The sequence below is a fragment of the Mus musculus genome, chromosome 2 (genome assembly GCF_000001635.26).
Source record: "Mus musculus strain C57BL/6J chromosome 2, GRCm38.p6 C57BL/6J".
NCBI lineage: Eukaryota > Metazoa > Chordata > Mammalia > Rodentia > Muridae > Mus > Mus musculus.
Genome location: NC_000068.7, coordinates 12,973,788 through 12,992,112, shown reverse-complemented (window position 1 = coordinate 12,992,112; position 18,325 = coordinate 12,973,788). Strand labels below are relative to the sequence as shown.

At 40.3% G+C, this 18,325-nt stretch overlaps 1 protein-coding gene and 1 pseudogene across 6 annotated transcripts in view; one reads left to right on the top strand and one right to left on the bottom strand.

The window, feature by feature from the left end:
• Pter (phosphotriesterase related) overlaps positions 1-18,325 on the bottom strand; it is a 79,418-nt gene that overhangs the window by 11,342 nt on the left and 49,751 nt on the right. For 3 of the 6 annotated variants that reach the window (NM_008961.3, NM_001305436.1, XM_017316438.1), the window contains exons 2-3: positions 13,496-13,953; positions 11,555-11,820 (exon numbers count right to left, since the gene is read on the bottom strand). In NM_008961.3, coding sequence (NP_032987.1) covers positions 11,555-11,820; positions 13,496-13,927 — 698 coding nt within the window. In that variant the 5' untranslated portion in view covers positions 13,928-13,953. Of the gene's footprint in view, positions 1-11,554; positions 11,821-13,495; positions 13,954-17,659; positions 17,745-18,325 lie in introns of all 6 variants that reach the window. The other 3 variants (XM_006497401.2, NM_001305437.1, XM_006497402.2) reach the window with 3 other exon arrangements.
• Gm52597 lies at positions 12,502-12,577 on the top strand (annotated as a pseudogene).

Below are 18,325 nucleotides of genomic sequence, written 5' to 3'. Positions count from 1 at the left end.
ATATCCAGATGTGTATTCCCCAACAGCTGTGCTATTTTATAATCTTATCTAATGTTTTCCACAATTCTATCAGTTCTTGAATTCACGGATGAACAGGATAGGTGAAGCCAATGTAATGTACTAATGTACTAAATGCAGTTCAAAGTTGGAAGCCATTCTCTCAGACATCACTATGTATGCATCTTGTCCCATTGCCATTATTTATTTACTTAATGGAAAAACTAGGAACTATATGGAATTCATGCACACATAGCATTTGTCAGTTTTAAGCATGACATCTCATTTCTCCCTAACACCATCCTTAAACTATGTGAGGAAAATATAAACACCAAAGGGGAGAACATAGGTAAGAATGGGAAAGCTCTGGAAAGAGAAGAAAACGTGAGCTTATAGAGCACTCTAATTCCCAGTTAGGAGCATAATTAATATGGTAAGAATAATAGTAAAATTAATCCTTTCCAGTTATCTTAGACACACTCAAGGGAGGAGAAGGAACCTTAGACACGACTATTGCTTTCTTTCTTTTCATGAGTCTCACATCGCTCTACATTCCTTTGAAATGCATCTACTTTCATCAGGCTAGACAAGATGGCTGTTTGTGATAGATGTACCACCCATATTAGCTGCCCCCACATCTTTCTCTACCTCGATCAATGTTAACTCTGCTATGGTTTGATTCAAGGGCATGCTCCCCAAAAGCTCATGTGTTAGAGCTTGACCTCCAGTAGAAGTCTAGAGAAGTAGAACCCGGCAGGAGGCCTTCTAGTCTCTGGGTGTCTTCTAGGCATTGTGGTGATGCCTTTGCAAGGAATATACTGGGATGTCAATCCCTTCTTCTTCCACTCTTAGCATGGCCATGAGTTGAAGATCTTTGTCTTGCTAAGTGCTTCCACCATGGCATTCAGTATTCACAGAAGAGGAGTTTCAAGGAAATATATCCTCCTGACTGTGGACTCACTATCTTCATAACTAAGATCCTCCTCCTCTTCCTCCTCCTCCTCCTCCTCCTCCTCCTCCTCCACTTCCTCCTCCTCCTCCTCCTCCTCCTCCTCCTCCTCCTCCTCCTCCTCCTCCTCCTCCTCCTCCTCCTCCTCTTTTTTTTCCCTTTGACAGTATTTCACTATGTAGATCTGGCTGTCTTGGAACTCACCAAGTATGCCAGGCTGGCCTTGAGCTCACAGAGATCAGCCTGCCTCTGTTTCCCAAGTGCTAGGATTAAAAGTGTGTGCCACTACATCTGGTGGACCCGAATTCTTTATAATTTGATTCATTTCACACTGTTGCTGTCTGTCATCATAGAATGAAACACAGAGAGAAAAATAAAGGGTCTAGAGACAGGATATATTCATTAGGAAATGTCCCAGGAACGTATTTCTTCCAATCAGTTACCATCTTCTGTCAGTCTATCCAGCAGTAAAGTCATCAATAGACTATGGGTGAAGTTACGCTCCTGGACTCTATCACTTTCCAATGATTTCAACACATGGTGATCAAACACATGAGCCTTTAGAAGGAACATGCATATCCAAACTATAACATAGGCATTTGATAAAAATGTATGTAATAAACACATCTCCATTATACAGACTGAAAAGACAAATCTTCAAAAAGATAAGCAGTACCAGTGGTGTTGTGAAGAAACTCAGACTGCTCTGTGTTCAGGAGTCCTGGTCTAACAGCCTCATGAATGCTGAGAATATCTGCAGCACCAGAGAAGCCCTGCTCCATGCCATTGACTCTTACTCTGTGGAGAAACAGGCTCACCCACCTACTGCTCCTTGAATGTCATTTTCCTGTGTAAAACTGATGTTCAGTTAGTTGGATGATTTCCAGTGACTGGAGTTGTGTTACTGCAGTTTTGTTTGCACAAATGATTTTCTTTCATCTGAAGAAGGGTTAATGACAAATGTCAATATGGTTCCCTGGAAAAATGGACTCTACTTGAAGTCTGTCAGGTGAGATCTCAAATCTTCCAGCCATTAGTTATCACAAAGGGTCATTTGCTAACCTCAACCAGTCCTCCTCATCCCATAATTTATATCCACGAATAATTCTATATTCTTTTCTATTCTAACAGTCTTAAAATTTTAAGATAAGTGATCCAGAGTAACTTAAAATCTATGGAAAAGACAGATGTTTTAAAGTAATAATTATGATGAAGTGTTTCAGAATTTTTATAATGCAGAAAAATACAAGGTATTATGAAAACAGTGAAGGAAGGGATTCACTTGAGCTGAGTCTTGAAGTATCTCATTTACATAAAACTTGGTTCAGGTGTTGCATAAGAGGTGCATAATACAGAGGAACATCTGTTAAGAGTTAAGAACAGAGCTTATTGCTCTTTAATGTAAGGCAATATTTTATTAGATGCAAAGTACATCCATCCATCCATCCATCCATCCATCCAATCATCTATCTATCCATCTATCTATCCATCTACCCATATGCCCAGTAAAACATCCATTCATCTATCCAATTAGTAAGAAATTAATGACTTTCAAAGACAAATAGCACACAGCCTGGTCCTTTGAAAAATTTAGTATCTATAAAGGGAAAAAAACACCTAAACAAATAATTGTTTTACAGAATTTACAAAGAATCGTGATAACAGTACTTCTAAGAATGAGGCTAGCAAGAAAACAAAAGGCATCTTGACTGGTTTTGGGAAAGCTTTGATGAATTGCATACTGATGGAATATTCTTCCAAGTAGACACCAGGAGTGGAATCAGACAGCACCCTAGAGTGCCACGTTTGTATGAGAGCCTGGAGGCTCAGGACACTTAAAACAGTTATGGGGAATTATGGGAGATCATATAGAGCATGAGGTCAGCACCAGGGACCAAGATGTTTGGGGTCTTTTTCTAAGCAGATGGTCCTCACTAAAGGATTTTAAGTCAAAGGACAGGAATATAGTCAGGTTTGGATTTCGGAAGATGTGTCTAGTTGATTGTGGAGAACAGATTATGGAGGCAGGCTAAGGAATCGAGTCCTTTTGGGAAACTCACAGTAGTTCAGGGGACAAAAGAAGGCAACAAGAGAGGAGTGGATAGGAAAAGCTGTGTTTGGAGATCTTCAGGAGGTGGGTAAGTGGTAGCATGGCCAGACTCCAGAGATAGAGAGAAGCAAGCAAGTATTCAGAGGGAACAGTAATGCCACTGGTCAGAATAAGACAGCAGCACACATGGTTTACAGGAGTAAACCACGGGGCCCATCAGTACAGTGAGTGGGATGAAGAATAAACTCAGGGCAGCTAACTAGTTGAATTAAGTCATTCCAAGAACATGGGAGGAGCAGATTTTGAAGCACACAATACACTGAAGATATAATTATGCCACATGAAAATGTCATTACACAAAAAAAGAAACTAAAGTTTGGATCCTGCAACGCATGGGAAGCACCTAGTCCAGTGCCTTCTCTGCACCAGGCATTCAGATCTATGGATTCCTGAGCCTAGAGATTACGAACTGTGAAAAGGACTCGGTCTTGCTCACCAAGCCAGTACATAAGGAAGTATGGGCTGCATTTTCCATGAAAACATATACTCTCTTTTTTTGTTTGGTTTGGTTTTGTTTTTTCGAGACAGGGTTTTTCTGTATAGCCCTGTCTTTCCTGGAACTCACTCTGTAGACCAGGCTGGCCTCGAACTCTTGATCAAATAAAGTTAGCAAGCCAACGCAAAAATAGACATTTGTATCTACAATTGATTAAAAACTGAGTTTTGATGAATGCCCACTATAAAAACGAATTACCAAAACAGTAATTTATTTATCCCCAACCCCTTGAACAGTTTAAAATCAATGGATACTTTGTACAAATAGAATATGTGGAATATTTATTTTATAAAAGTTTCCAATAGCTACTTTAAATTACTAAACTCAACTAGAAATATTCATTTAATAGACTAACACAAATTTTGACATCTATGATGATATTTTAAGCAAATATATGTTATTATCATCCAGTGACAATAATCTAATAAGTTAATACTGAAGTCAGGCCTGGTGGCTCATGTCTATATTTCCAGAGCATTGAAGGCTGAGGCAGGAGAATGAAGACTTCAAGGCCTCTCTGGGCTACACAATTGATTTCAAGTTGGCTTGGGTAGACTACATTGTGAGGCCTATCTCAAAAAAAAAAAAAATCCTCAACGTAAAGTAATTGTGAACATTGTCCTCCTGTATGTTCTATAATGCTAAGGATAGCCTTACCCCAAAGGAAAGTTGGAACAACCTTTAATGTGGGGCAAGGTTCTGGGGACTGAACCCAGGGCATCACACATGGACTGTATTTTTCTTCCGCTACCACTGAGAGGGTAGATATCAGTTGATGCATTTTAATTAATTAAAAGTAAATGTCAAAAAATACGAGGAACAATTACTGCCAACAGATTTTAAGACAATTTTCTATTTCCATTGAATGTTTACCAAAAATTTGAGTTTCATTTAAATGTATCATTTAGAATGGTACATTAGATTAATATATTGGTTTATGGTTATCTTTGGAAGTATTTAAAATATCAATTTACATGTTTTTTGTGAGATTCATTTTGGCATTCTATTATGGGCCAGCGTGATCAATGTTAGTGACTAACTGGGGATAAAAGCCAAGAGGAAAATAATTCCAACTGCCATTATCTACATTTTAATAAGCACCTTCCACACTTCACAGCTCTGACTGGTTGAGTCACTGTTTGATGACATCATAGGAAGAAGTGATGTCACTTAAAATGTTATTTATGACTTAAGGTTTCAACAACAGGAATGGAAGGCCACAAGGAAGAAAAACCCTTGCTTAAATTAGACTAAACCCAGAAAGTGGCTCTGGATGGCAAACTGTAATTAAAACTTTTATTTGAAAAGACAACTAATAGTTTATAAACCCGAGGAAGAGCTTTGTGCCATGAACTTTTCAGCTGCCACACAGCACAATAAGAGGCTGCATTTTTCATGTTCAGGAGAACATGGTTAAGGGGGTGACGGTGTTGAGGACGGGGAAGATAAATCTCATAGACACGGCTATCCTATTTGTTAAAATGTCACCTTTCATGTGAATGGTGTCAGAGTCATGACAAATCACTTCAGGGAAAAAAATTACTAGTGGAAGGTTTGGGTGGGTAGAATATGCTGAGTAGAGCACATGACCAGGGATGCCTTTCACTCAGATATTGGCAGATCTACAAAAAGCATTTAGAATACTCAAAATCGCCAAATGCCATTATAATATAATTTCATTTTATTAGACAGTATTTGTCCATAAAAGTTGAGATGCCTTTCAGTTTGTGAAAGGCTTAACTGGACTTCATTCTTCTTTTCTTCTCTTGTGTGCCTTTTAAGTAGGCACACCTTCAATGGAAATCCACTATAAATAATAACAAAAAGATACTTGCATGACACTTTAAGAATTAAAATAGTTTTCTTGTCTGGGGAAAAGGCTCAATGGGGAAGAGCACTTGCTGTGCAATCAAGAAAGGTTGAGTTCAAATCCTGAGGACCAATGTAAAAGGCTAGGTGTGGCAGCACACCTATCTGTGTCTATGGTGCTGTGGGGGCTGCAGACAAGAGAACTGCAAAATTTGCTGACCGCCATCTTAGTGCCATGTTGAGTGACAGACCCTGTCTCAAGGAGTACAGGCCTCCATGCTCACCTGGGCATCTGCACATACACAAATAATTTTTCTTAATCCCTTTGACATAGGAACAAACCGATGTGGAGGCATAACTAATTTACTGAAAGTCACTTAGCAAGCACATGAAACATGAGACCAGGATCCCAAACTCACCTCCTTTCCCCAGGGTCCAATCTGTGTTGCATGAATGAAAGACTCTGGAGCCAATGTCATCACATAATTTTAACTTAAAATATATTCAAGGTTTGTATCAGTATGGGCTCCATTAAAATGTTTATTTCACGCAAAATGTATTACTGCAATCCACATGCACGTAAAAGCAGCAAAGATGTCATGTTAAAAGGTATCTAGTTTACCATGTATGTGATCTACACACACATATATTACACAGTGATATCCCATGTTACACAGTGAAAACAGATGTGTCAGCTAGCCTTAGTCATTATAGGAAATTGTTATTAGTAAATATTTTCTGCTAAAATTTTTCACTTGCTCATCCTTTGTTGTCTGCATCAATTTTTGACTCTGGTTAGATCCAAGCCAAATTGAAGGATTGTTTTCCCTGTATGTGAGCTGCCTGTGGCACATGCTACACTTTGCACACTCATTTTTCCTGATGCGTTTTGTACAACATGTCTGCAATGCATGCACATGCATCCTCCTCATTATAAGTGGTTAAGAAATGAAGCTGCAGCCAGGTGGTGGTGGCACACGCCTTTAATCCCAGGAGGCAGAGGCAGGTGGATTTCTGAGCTCAAGGCCAGCCTGGTCTACAGAGTGAGTTCTAGGACAGCCAGGGCTACAAAGAGAAACCCTGTCTCGAAAAAGCCAAAAAAAAAAAAAAAAAAAAAAAAAAAAGAAAAAAAAAGAAATGAAGCTGCATTTATAGGATTCTAAATACCACAGACCATGGTGGGTGCACAGCGCTCCAATTATTCTTTTTAAGAATGCTTCTGTACTATTTAGCAATACAAAGATGTTTTGTTCAATTCCCATTTGCTAGACATTTACTTGGAACTGTTTCTGAATGACTTCAAATTAATTCATTAGAATTTATGGGAATTAAATGGGTACGGCTCCCTGGATCCTGCAGAAGTATTTTTTGTGCTTTTCAAAGAAAATCTTCAGGTTAAAAGTCATCATAATTATAATTAAATAATCACTTTGAAAGAATTTCAGCCCAGTGTTTGATATATACATATGGTAATTAGTCACTCAAATATTTGTTGAATGAATGAAGTGATATTTCACTCTTTTCATTTAATTAACAGCATGGAAGGGGAAAAAGTGTCAGATTTGTATCCTTGCAAGGGTTCAGCCAATTTGGCATGTGTGATCAAAGGCAAAGAGAACAAAATATTTTTGGCCCATTCCTGAGTTTTTCCTTCTGGTCTTTTAGATACGCTTGGGTCAAATTCCTTTCCCTTCCCCAGGGAGCAGTTTTCAAAGAGACTGATTCACTCTTGTGCTACCCTTAATTATCATGCCCCTAATCAGACCCTGATGTCCATCAAAATTCCCTGGCTTGTTAAGTAGATATCTACAAAGATCTAAGATTTAGGCATAGCACCTGCCTGTTGCCCTCCAGGAAGTTCAGAATTTGAATTGGTGAATAGTTGCTAAATATTTGTCATTTGGGCCATGATTTGTCTGTTTCTTTTGTTTTAATTTTTTTCCACTGAGCTTGTTGCATCTACTCTAATATGGCATTCATGGTAAGCCTTGTTTGAAAATAAATGGCAAGAAGAATAGCTGGGAGTGGGGAGGGCCATTCTTTAAAGCACTCACAACCTATAACAGACCCACCCCAAGGTGGTGCTGCCATCGAGAAATGCAGGTAGAGTTTTAGAAGGTAGAAAAATTATTATAAAGGTTAAATGGTACAAAGCCATTCCCATAAAAAGCCCAAACAAGAACACAGGGGCCGCTGTTGTTGTCTAATACATTTTGACTTAGGGTGGCTATCACTGTCAAGACAGCCCCCGCTGGTGTCCCAAAGGGTCAAATTCACTGCAGCCAACCTGTTTTTCAACAGACTCATGCGCCTTAAAGGAAGCAGATGGATAGGGGAGGCTTGGAACATAACAGACTTATAAAGTTGTTGCCTGTTTAATGACCTTAGGCTTGTAACCAGTGGTCACCTGATAACAGAGTGGTTTGGAGGTCTTTAAGGAGATGGTCATCCATTAACTCTTTATTTTATTTTATTTTATTTTATTTTATTTTATTTATTTTTCTTTTTTCTTTTATTGGATATTTTCTTTATTTACATTTCAAATGTTATCCCCTCTCCAGGTCTCCCCTCCAGAAACCCCCTATCCCATCCCTCCTGCCTCTATGAGGGTGGCCCCCCCATCCACTCACCCATTCTTGCCTTCCCGCCCTGACATTCCCCTACACTGGGGCATCAAACCCCCACAGGACCAAGGGCTGGTCCTCCCTCTGATGTCTGACAAGGCCATCCTCTGCCATATATGTCCTTCCATGTGTACTCTTTGGTTGATGGTCCAGTCCCCAGCGGCTCTATTAACTCTTCTTTCAGCATCCCAACTGCCTCCTTCTGATAACTGTGTAACAGGTTCTTATTGTGGGTGTGTGCATTTGTGGGTGTGTGTGCATTCGTGTGTGCATGCACGCGCATGCCTATCTATCTCTCTGATGTCCTGCCTGTCTAGGTAAATCCTATGCAGATTCATAAACCTTCCAAAATATTTGACTTCTTCCATAGGATTGTGAACACACTAAAATATTTTTATGTTTGTGTTCTCCTAAATTAAATATACATTTGAAGGGAAAAAAAAATCAAAGTAATTTTGCAGGTAGTCAAAGCTGAAGATTACCCCAGCACTTCAGATCCCTTGTGTTATGAAGGGAGTCAAAGGCACAGCGGCCACCCAAAGCCACCACCTCCCAACCTTAGCAGAGCACAGCTTCTGAATCTTCTGCCTTTGCCTAGAAATATGGGGGAGAAATGACATGGCGGTATGCTTGAGCATTTGAGTTGGGGGTGGGGTGGGGGTTAGAGGCTTGTTTTAGGGCATCTTTTTCTTTTTAAATGCCTGTTACATTGTGTCCAGCCTCTTTTATGAGTTGTCCCCATTACAAAGAGCTGAAGCCCCTGCTCTTTCCTCACAGATCAGATTGTATGCACTGTCCAGCTGAGCTCAGACAGCCTGTGGAAAGCTGACCTAGTCAGACTTCAGCCTGGTGACTCGTCTGCTCTGAACAGTCACTTCAAATAGTTCCCACTTCCTACATCTGCCTCCTGATCTTTTCTTGTTACTTTATTTGGTTTGTTTTCAAAAGCCATTTCCCTGGTTGCTTCCCCATGGAAATATATATATATATATATATATATATATATATATATATATATATATATATATATATATATATGTGTGTGTGTGTGTGTGTGTGTGTGTGTGTGTGTGTGTGTGTGTGTGTGTGTGTGTGTATTGCCACACACTGGAATCCCAAATAATCCATACCATGGGTTCAGAGTGGGTGACTGTCTAGGGATTGCCTCAGGATGTGCCAGAGTGCTTGGGTCTTGTGTGGTGTCAGGCCAACAATTCCATTCAATCCTGGGAAATACTGAACTTATAGTCAATGGATATCAGGTAATATATCCCTATCATTTAAATAAGAGTATATTCATGTATGTATATATATAAAATGTGTATGTAAGTCTATTGAAAACATATGTGCATACCACTAGGAAATAAATAATAGTACTTTTTATATTGTTTAATTTTTCATAAGCCAGGAAATATCATTGTGGTAACACAGGTTTATTTCACAATTTATAATGAAAACTTATTTTCTATTTGTGCCAAGCATAATTTTCTAACTTAATGTCTAACTGTGAAAAAGTAGGGATAGTTAGATTCTGCTTTAAGGAACATCTTGGTTGAGTTTCAAGCAGTGTGGCAGAGTAAATGTTCACAGAAAACCTTTCCAACAGAGAATAAAACTGAAGGGAAAAAAGTCTCTGTTTTTAAATGCTTGGTACCGACTACTAGTAAAGTTAAGACTCTTTCAGGGGCAGAAGCAATAGTGAGGTGAGAATGAGCAGCAAGGGAGTCAAGCAAGCATTATGGGAAGGGCTTGGAGAGCCAAGGAGCTTGGGAAAAATAAGCAGGGAGATCGGCTTGGAGATACACAGGAAGCTGCCCCATCACTAACAACAGCATCTCTCCCTGTCCAGGAACAGGGAGAAAGCTTGAGGCAAAGAGTTCTCTAGAGTATATACTTCTCTGTCGAAGCTGATGTAGGAGGAAAGATGAGAGACAAGTCTTGAGACTCTATAACCATGACTTTTATCCAGAAAGTGCCAGGGTGGTAATTCCCGTTATCTGTCATTTTTGACAGTCTCTCCCATCAAAACTGTAATCACAGAAAAGCTACTTGTGTTTCCATTCATTTGAAGTATTTTGTGTTCAGATTCATGGAGATGGAGAGTAGAATGTTCTCCACTACAATCTGGAGGAGGAAGTCTCCTAAACTGGATACTCCAAATATTTAAGGTAATAAATTTTATGTTATGTGTATTTGTAAGACAAACAAATTTTCTTCATCACCACCACCACCACCACCACCACCACCACCACCACCACCACCACCAGCAGCAGCAGCAGCAGCAGCAGCAGCAGCAAACCCCAGCAAAAGCAATAAAAGGGTCAAGAATAGATGTGCATGGCTGCAGTCTAAGGCTTGGAAGGCTGAAGTGGGAAGGTCTGGAATTCTTAAGTCAGCTGAGCTACACTGTAAGAGTATTTCAAAAACAAGTTTGTCTCTCTAATAAAATTAACCTAAAGGTTTAGGATTAGCATCGGCAACATTGTTACATGTTAGTGTACTAGCAGTAGCTAAGCATCAGTTTACATAGTCAAGCCTCTAATATGACAGTTGCATGGCACACTATAAAATTACATCTGAGTTTTAACCCTAGGAAGCTCTGAAAGTGACTTTAATGAGAAAAGGGGTTTTATAGATATCATTAAGGATCTTTACCCAGTCTCATTCTGCTACATGAGTGGGTCCTAGATTCAATAGCAAATGTCCTTAGAGGTGAAAGAAAAGACAGCCATACACCCAAGGCTGTGGGAAGCAGAAGTAGAAACTAGCCAGCCATGCAGCCACAGGCTGAGGGACACCAAGGGCTGCCAGACAATGGAGTGAGTAAAGTGAGCATTCTTCCTGCAGCTCCTAGGTCTTGATGACATTTGATTTCAGACTCCCGGCTTCAGAACCATGAGACAATAAATTTCCAATGTTTTTTTAATTGCTTGGTGTGCTGCAGTTGTAGCAGCCATGAACACTATTGTGCTGTAATGGAAATACAATATTTACCACTATATTAATAATTTCAGTTTCTGAAACCAAAAATAGGCAACAGTAACATAAACCCTTACATTTTTGTTTTCCTTTCAGGGTGGAACCATTTGTCCTCTTTGTATTTATATTTATAGATGCATTTATGCTCCAATTGTTGGCCAATACTGAACTAGCAGGAGTGACATGTTCATGACATCATATCATAAGACAAAAAAATTGAAGCAGACAGTAGTACCTGGGCCAAAGAGTTATGGATGATCAAGAAAGTGCCTTTTTAAAATGTCTCAGATAGGATGTGACACACAAAAGGAATAGACTACAGCACTGATTTTGATTTATGCTCATTTACAAGGATTCATAGACACTGTCTTCTAGGGAACTGTGGGTATAATTCAGTAGTAGAGTGTGTGATAATTGTATGTGTGAGACCCTACTTCCAACACTCAGTATTGGGGAAAATCATCTTCCAGGTAGCCACTGCAGATACCTACCAGATTAGTATTTCATTACTCTCCCCACCAGTGATTTCCCATTTGACAATCCCCCAGTTGTACACTGGTCTACTCCAGTTTGTACGGTGACCCGCTTACCTGTCAAGGTGGGACATGACTGTTTTGGAGATGTCTGCTCCTGCTTCTTGCAGTATACGGATTATCTGGAATGGTGCACCTGGGTTCCGTCCAGGATGGATGATGACAGGACAGCCAAGCTGAGCCTGGGCGTGAGCTGTAGCCTCAAGTATCTTTCTCTCGCTGTCAGTCAAAGGCCAGGAGCAGCCAATTTCTCCAATAACTCCACACTTGATGCTGGTGCCATCAGCTCCATGGAGAATTTCATTAATAAGGACATCTGTAAGCTAAGGAAGAATGAGAACAAGTTTATTTTATAGATTGTGAACTATTTCCAAATTAACTCATACTATACAAATTTTGGATGTGTTTAGAGCTGGGGAGGAGGAGCAGGAAGGATGAAGCCTCACAATTATGAAGATCCTGGTTCTATCTCCAGACTTCACAGAAGAAAGCTCGGTGTGGTGGTGTGAGCTGTCAATCCCAGCACTGGGGAGACAGAGATAGTTGTATTCCAAGGGCTCACTGGACAGCTGGTATAGCATTTTGCCAATTAGCTCCAGGCCAATGAGAGACCCCATCTCAAAGGAGATGAACAGTTTTCCTAAAGATGATACCTGAGGTTGTCCTCCAGCTTCCACATACGTGTCCCCTGCCATGCACATGCACATATATTAACACTACACACAGACACACTCAGACACACTCAGACACACACACACACACACATACACACATACACACACACACACACACACACACACACACACGTATGCATGCATGCACACACATCCACACTTGGACACACAAAAAACAACACTGACTTAGTGAGTACTGGCTAATGAACATAGAATTTTTTTTCTGACTAATTTGCAAATTCAACAAGTTATTATAAGATTTATGATCTTATAGCTTGAAGATGCAGTACAGAGAAAGAGAAAGACTGTGTGTTAAGAATGAAAAAAAGGAAGACTATACTTCAGGGATCATTTCTATAGTTCGTTACTAGAGAAGGTTTTCTTACTGTGCAGAATGAAATCAAGGGGGTTTCTTTATTTTAATCTGGGAGCAGCACCTATAGATGCCACTGAATCTGCCAACTGAGTCAAATACTTCTTTAATTCTATCCTACATTCCGCTTAGAAAACTCATAACACAATATTTACATTACTTGCGTCAAAGCATGGTTTGACAAGTATATTACCCTTCTCATTAGCTCAGTCTCCAACTAATATAAATGTATGTATTTAAAAGCATATTGGGATATAACACAGATGAAAATATTTTAAAAGTCGTTCTAAATACTAACAGATATTTTACCAAGAGTTTACCTGACATTTTATGCCTGTGAAACAAGTTATGGGAAATAATATAGGAATACATACCATATGTAAATGCATGTAAAATGACACACATGTTTAATAAGAGAACACACACATGTGCAACAGAGCCCCGAAACTTCTTTCTTTGGGTCCTTGCAAACTTTGCTCCTTTCTGCCCATTCTTACTTAATATTACAAATAAGAGAACAGACCTTCTCCCATCCCTCCTGGCTTGTAATAAGAGAAGAAGCTGTGTTGGCAAATGTACCAAGTCTCTGCCTGCCAAGTCTCACCCTACTGTGAATTTTCATTGCTGGTTATTATAAAAACCCGAGGGGAAAGCTGAAGCAGCTGATGGTGGGAAAACGAGGTTTACAAAGAGACTGAAGCAGAACCACTGAGCTCTGATAGGGTTCATACAGACTGAGCATTAACACATTGGAATTGTCAATGACGAGTGTGTCCAGAGCTCCTTCCTCATCACTGGGAAGACACGGAGTCCGAACACTCTGGGGTCCAGTTACCAGATGTCTTTGCGAGCTAGCTATTTTTTTTTCATGTATCCAACTACTTCTGAACCAATTGCATTTAGGGTGTCCTAAATGTATATACAAACAGCATTCTAAGTAGTGCTTTTTACCTGCTCCACTGACATGGCTCTGGTTGCTGCAGAGTGAGTTGCATCAACATAAAACCCAGCTCCAGCTATGATGTGGACTCCAGTCTGCTCTGCCAGCCACTTCAGCGTATGCACGTCCCTGCTGAGCCCAGTTGTCGTATTCTCCACCAAGGCTCCTCCGCCCTTAGCCTTGAAATACAACAGCTCTTCTCTTATGGCTCCTACCTCCTGATTCAACTGAAGGTTCTCTCGATGGGAATAGGGGTTTTTCTGAATCCAAAATAGATTTTTCATCATGATAGGTTCCTTGGAGGTGACTTCGTGGCATGGAGGAGGTGGGCAGTAAAAACTGTCAAAGGTCATTGTCAGATGCTCGTGGGTCAGGGTGCGTCCCAGTTGGCTGGGTTCTACAAGGCCCAGAACTGTTTGTACTTTCCCACTTAAGGAAGACATTCCTGATAGTGTCTCAGGGATTTTCTCTAGAGAGGAAAAGGGAATATGGAATTAGAAAATTTAACACAAGCATGTAGTCTGTCAGTGGAGAGTGGGGGTTGTGGATATGCCAATGAAACTAGAGAATGAATCAATGAAACTAGAGATATGACCTCATTTGTCATCTGCCCCAAGTGGGATGCATGAATAAAATGTCCCCAGTCCCTTCCATCAGGTCTCCTCTGACAGATCAGCTCTAAACTTATTTATTGGAAATATTTCTTCAGTTCAGTTCAGATTTATATTTCTTTTTTTTTTTTGTCTCAGTTTTAGCTATGCTTTTTTGGATACTTGAACAAAAATCATATAAATCCCTCCTCCCTTTGTTACCAAAAGCTCCTATTAAAATCAGCCATGCATTAATACCATTTCCCCCTTCTTATCCAAATGAAATATACTGAGGCTTCTACTCACGGTACTACCCATTTGCTCCTGAAGTAAATGAACTTCCGCTCACGGCCTGCTATATGCCCGAAGCATAACACAGAACCTCTAACCTGCCTCACTTCATAGGGGATGGCCACAAAATCATTGAGGAAAGAAGAAATGCATAAGTAGGTTTATTAATGTCAAAAATAAGAAGAAACAAGCCCTTTCACTTTCAAGGGGGTTTATTGCATAGTGCAAACTGAAAGTGACCTTTCAATACATAAAAGGAAAACTTCACTGTTACAATGAAAGTGACTACGATGTTATCTGTGATGGTTAAAAGCTGAATGTCAACACGACGCAACCTAAAGGGAGACTCAGTGAGGAAGTGTCTTCACTGAGTTTGGGTATTTCTATAGGGAATTCTCTTTATTACATTAATGGGCATGGAATGACCCAGACCATTATGGATGGCAACACGCATTCCCTAGGTAGGGGATCCAGAACTTTATCAGAGTGGAGAAATTGAGCTGAGCACAAGCAAGCAAGCAAGCAGTGTTTATGAGCTCGCTTCTCTTTGCTTTTGACTGGGTATGCTGTGACCAGCTGTCTCAGTGCCTGTCTCTGTGACTCCTCTACAATGATGGACTGTCGTCATCTGGAACTGGAGTTAAAATGAACCTCTCCCCCTCTAAGCTGCTTTGTGTCGGGGTATTTTATCACGGCAACAGAAACAAGCCTAGAATGCTGCTGAAACAGGAATCAGCTGCCATCTCTAGAAGGAGCAAAAACCTCTTTATTGCTCACATAATTTCCTTTCAGACACAAAGAGTATCTGCCCAGGTTTTTCTCTCAGTGACAGCAAGAATTCCTATTCCAGCATTCCCATGTTCAATGTGTACCCCTAATACAGCAGACTGAATGGAAAAGGTGACAGTGGACTTGGTGAATAGACACACTGTAGCCACCGCCGCCAGAGCACTGCCCGAAATGAAGCTCCACCCAGAGGACCTGGCAGACATGATCATGAGGCTGGAAGAACAGAGTAGCTTTGAAAGCTTTCAAAGTGTTCCTACCACAGACATTCTAAAATTAGTCCCCCCATATCTTTGGAAGCCTTCTCTGTATGTGGGGAGGGGGGTAGTGCATCATTTCGAGCCTGTGCATGTGGAGATCAGAGGTCAACCTCGGGTATCAGTCCTCTGAAGCCATTCACCATGTTCTTTTGAGACAGAGTCTCCCCCTGGACTAGAGCTCACAGAGAAGGCAAGCTGCAGGCTTCTACCTATGACTAACCCTGATTATAGGACTCCTAGTGTCTACTAACATACCTTTTCAGTCCCTAGGACCCACATACAATGTATGTGGGTTCTAGGGACAGAATTCAGGTCCTCATGTCTATAAGGAAAAGACTTTAACAACGGAAGCATCTTCTAGTCCCTATCTATGATTAGCTGAGCATCTTGTTTCTCATAAATAAATTAGAGACTATGCATTACTTAGGAATCAAAATAAGTAGGAATTAAGGCAAATGCAAGCGAATACTACACATAAAAATATTGTCAAAAGTGGAACACAGTCTATAGTCAACAGAGAGCAGAATTATTCTGCACTTTGACTACATCACTTCTTTCTACAAAAGAAAGGTTGTGGATCTGGTTCTGTTTTCTGGTTCTGTGGAAAAGGTTCTGTTTTCCCTGTAATAGGTCAGGGAAAAAGGAAAAGGTTTACAAATTATAAGTCAATCTTTGTCCAGCCACTTCAATGACAGTGAACTTAGCTGTCTGGGATAGTTTACTGACAGTCATAAGTGACTCATTTATATTTTTCACAGAGAACATGAGAGTTGTGAACAATGTGACTACTGAGCTTTGCTTGACAGTGCTCTTGGGCAAGCCATGCTCTGAACATTAGGCTGGACACATGAAAGCCAGCAGGGACAAAATGGGATCTGCTCAGAATTACCATACAAGTGCCAGTCCCTGCCCAGGCAGTATATTTTTTACTGATGACCTCACTGTTCAGAAAAGACAAAGTGCATTGGAGGTGGTATAGCCATAGACTGGAATGTACTGTTCAAAGCTTTATTCTTTTCTACTCAAAATAATCAGTATGTGATTACTCCTTTGGTAGAGGAGATCACAACACCATTAATAATAGATTCAACCCTCTTGGTGGGTTAATTTTCTGTTTTCTCCCTTCAGCATTACAGATGTGTTCTGGAAAGCCACAGATGGGGGCAGAAATTAGGATGAATTGATAAAACACTACCACCAAGTCTGCCAGAAAAGTAACAAAGTACACACTTAATTGATGTGTATTTGAAAGAGCAACATGGTATGTTTTATCCTTACAAGCTGTGAGCCTTTGTAAAAAAAAAATTATTTAAGAAATGTCATCCCTCCTGGGACACTCCTCTAATGCTCTCAGACACAGTTGGCTGGCTCTTCTGTGATCACATACGATGTAACACACACTTAGAGCATAAGAAAAGATTAAGGAACAAAAAGCAGCCAGCACCCTTTCAAGGGAGAATGTATCTTTGAATGGAGCAAGACAAAGATCTGGAATTTGTGGTTTCAGTGTGGCTAGGAAGCCCTTTTTTCCTGTGCTCCATCTGGAATTCACTTTCCCTACACAGGAAGAGGGTTTTCATGCTCCTTCATCATAAGGATGCACAACTGTAGAACCAGCAAAGACAATGGATGAGAGTGCCAGTGCCCATCTGTGCAGAGGGAATGACCACTGACACAAAAGGAGGCTTCCAGCATTTTCCAGAGCTTCCCACAGAAGGTTCAGTATTGAACCCATATTAGACAAGGATAGCGGGAACTATCAACACATTTGACAAAAGTTTTGTCCCACATCAACTGTGAAATCTGCGTCATGTGTGAAAGGATAGTCTGCAATTATTATAACAGCCCAGCCAGAACCCACAGCCTATGGTAGTTAATCTTCAACTTGGAGATCTGGAATCATGAAAGGGTCAAGCTTTTGGGCATATATCTGAAGGATTGCCTAGATTAGGTAAACTCAAGTGAGAATTCCAGGTCCAAATGTGGGCAGGTCAAGGATGAACTAGCTGAACAGCACCACTCAGCTTTCTCTGTTTCTCTACAGTGGGTGCAGTATGACCCATTCAGGCACTTCTGCCTTAATGAATGGTATCGCTGTAACCCAAATTAATCCTTATTCCTCAGATTGCTTCTCTCATGTTCTTTGCCATAGCAACAGGACAAGTAGCAAACACATAACACTTCTAACCTTTTGAAAAGTTTGTTTTTGTTTTATGAGACCAGGTCTCAGTCTATAGCCTATACTAACTTGAACTCATGGTGATCCTCCTGCCTCAGACTCTCAAGTTTCAGAAGTACAGGTATGTCTTCCTGCTCTTCTAGTCTTGCTGGACCTAGAATAAAAAGAGAATATTGAATAAAAAATAAAAACAAGAAGAGAATTAGAAAAGGGGACAACACTGTTGTACTATGAAGCTGAAAACTGAAAAAATAAAAGGGATTTGATTACTTACAAACATATGCATATATTGTCTTTTATAATATTTATAAATAATTTGCATGGTGCATAAAGATCTGGTGAGGAGGAAGTTTCAATGTACCTTTGGTTTCCATTTAGGCTTTGAGAGCTGTTTTGGTCTGACTACTATGATTAAGAGTACTCTGTCTACTCAAGTTGACTATCCTCTCCAGTTACTCTGATGGTTAATTTATCAACTTAATTGGACTTTGAAGCACTTAGAATATTGGTCAATCACACACCTGGGTGTGTCTTTTAGGAACTTTCCAGACATAATTAGATCATAATGGCTGCGGCTCAGTGAACAGATTAAGCCCAGAGGGCTTCATAAATAGTGGCATTGGGAGAGTTGACGGGGTGGGGCCAACATGGAAGAAGCAGGTTACTGGCTTCATGCTCTTAGAGGCCATAGCTTATCCTGGCCCCTTCCTGCAACTCTTTATCTCTCATTCCTGG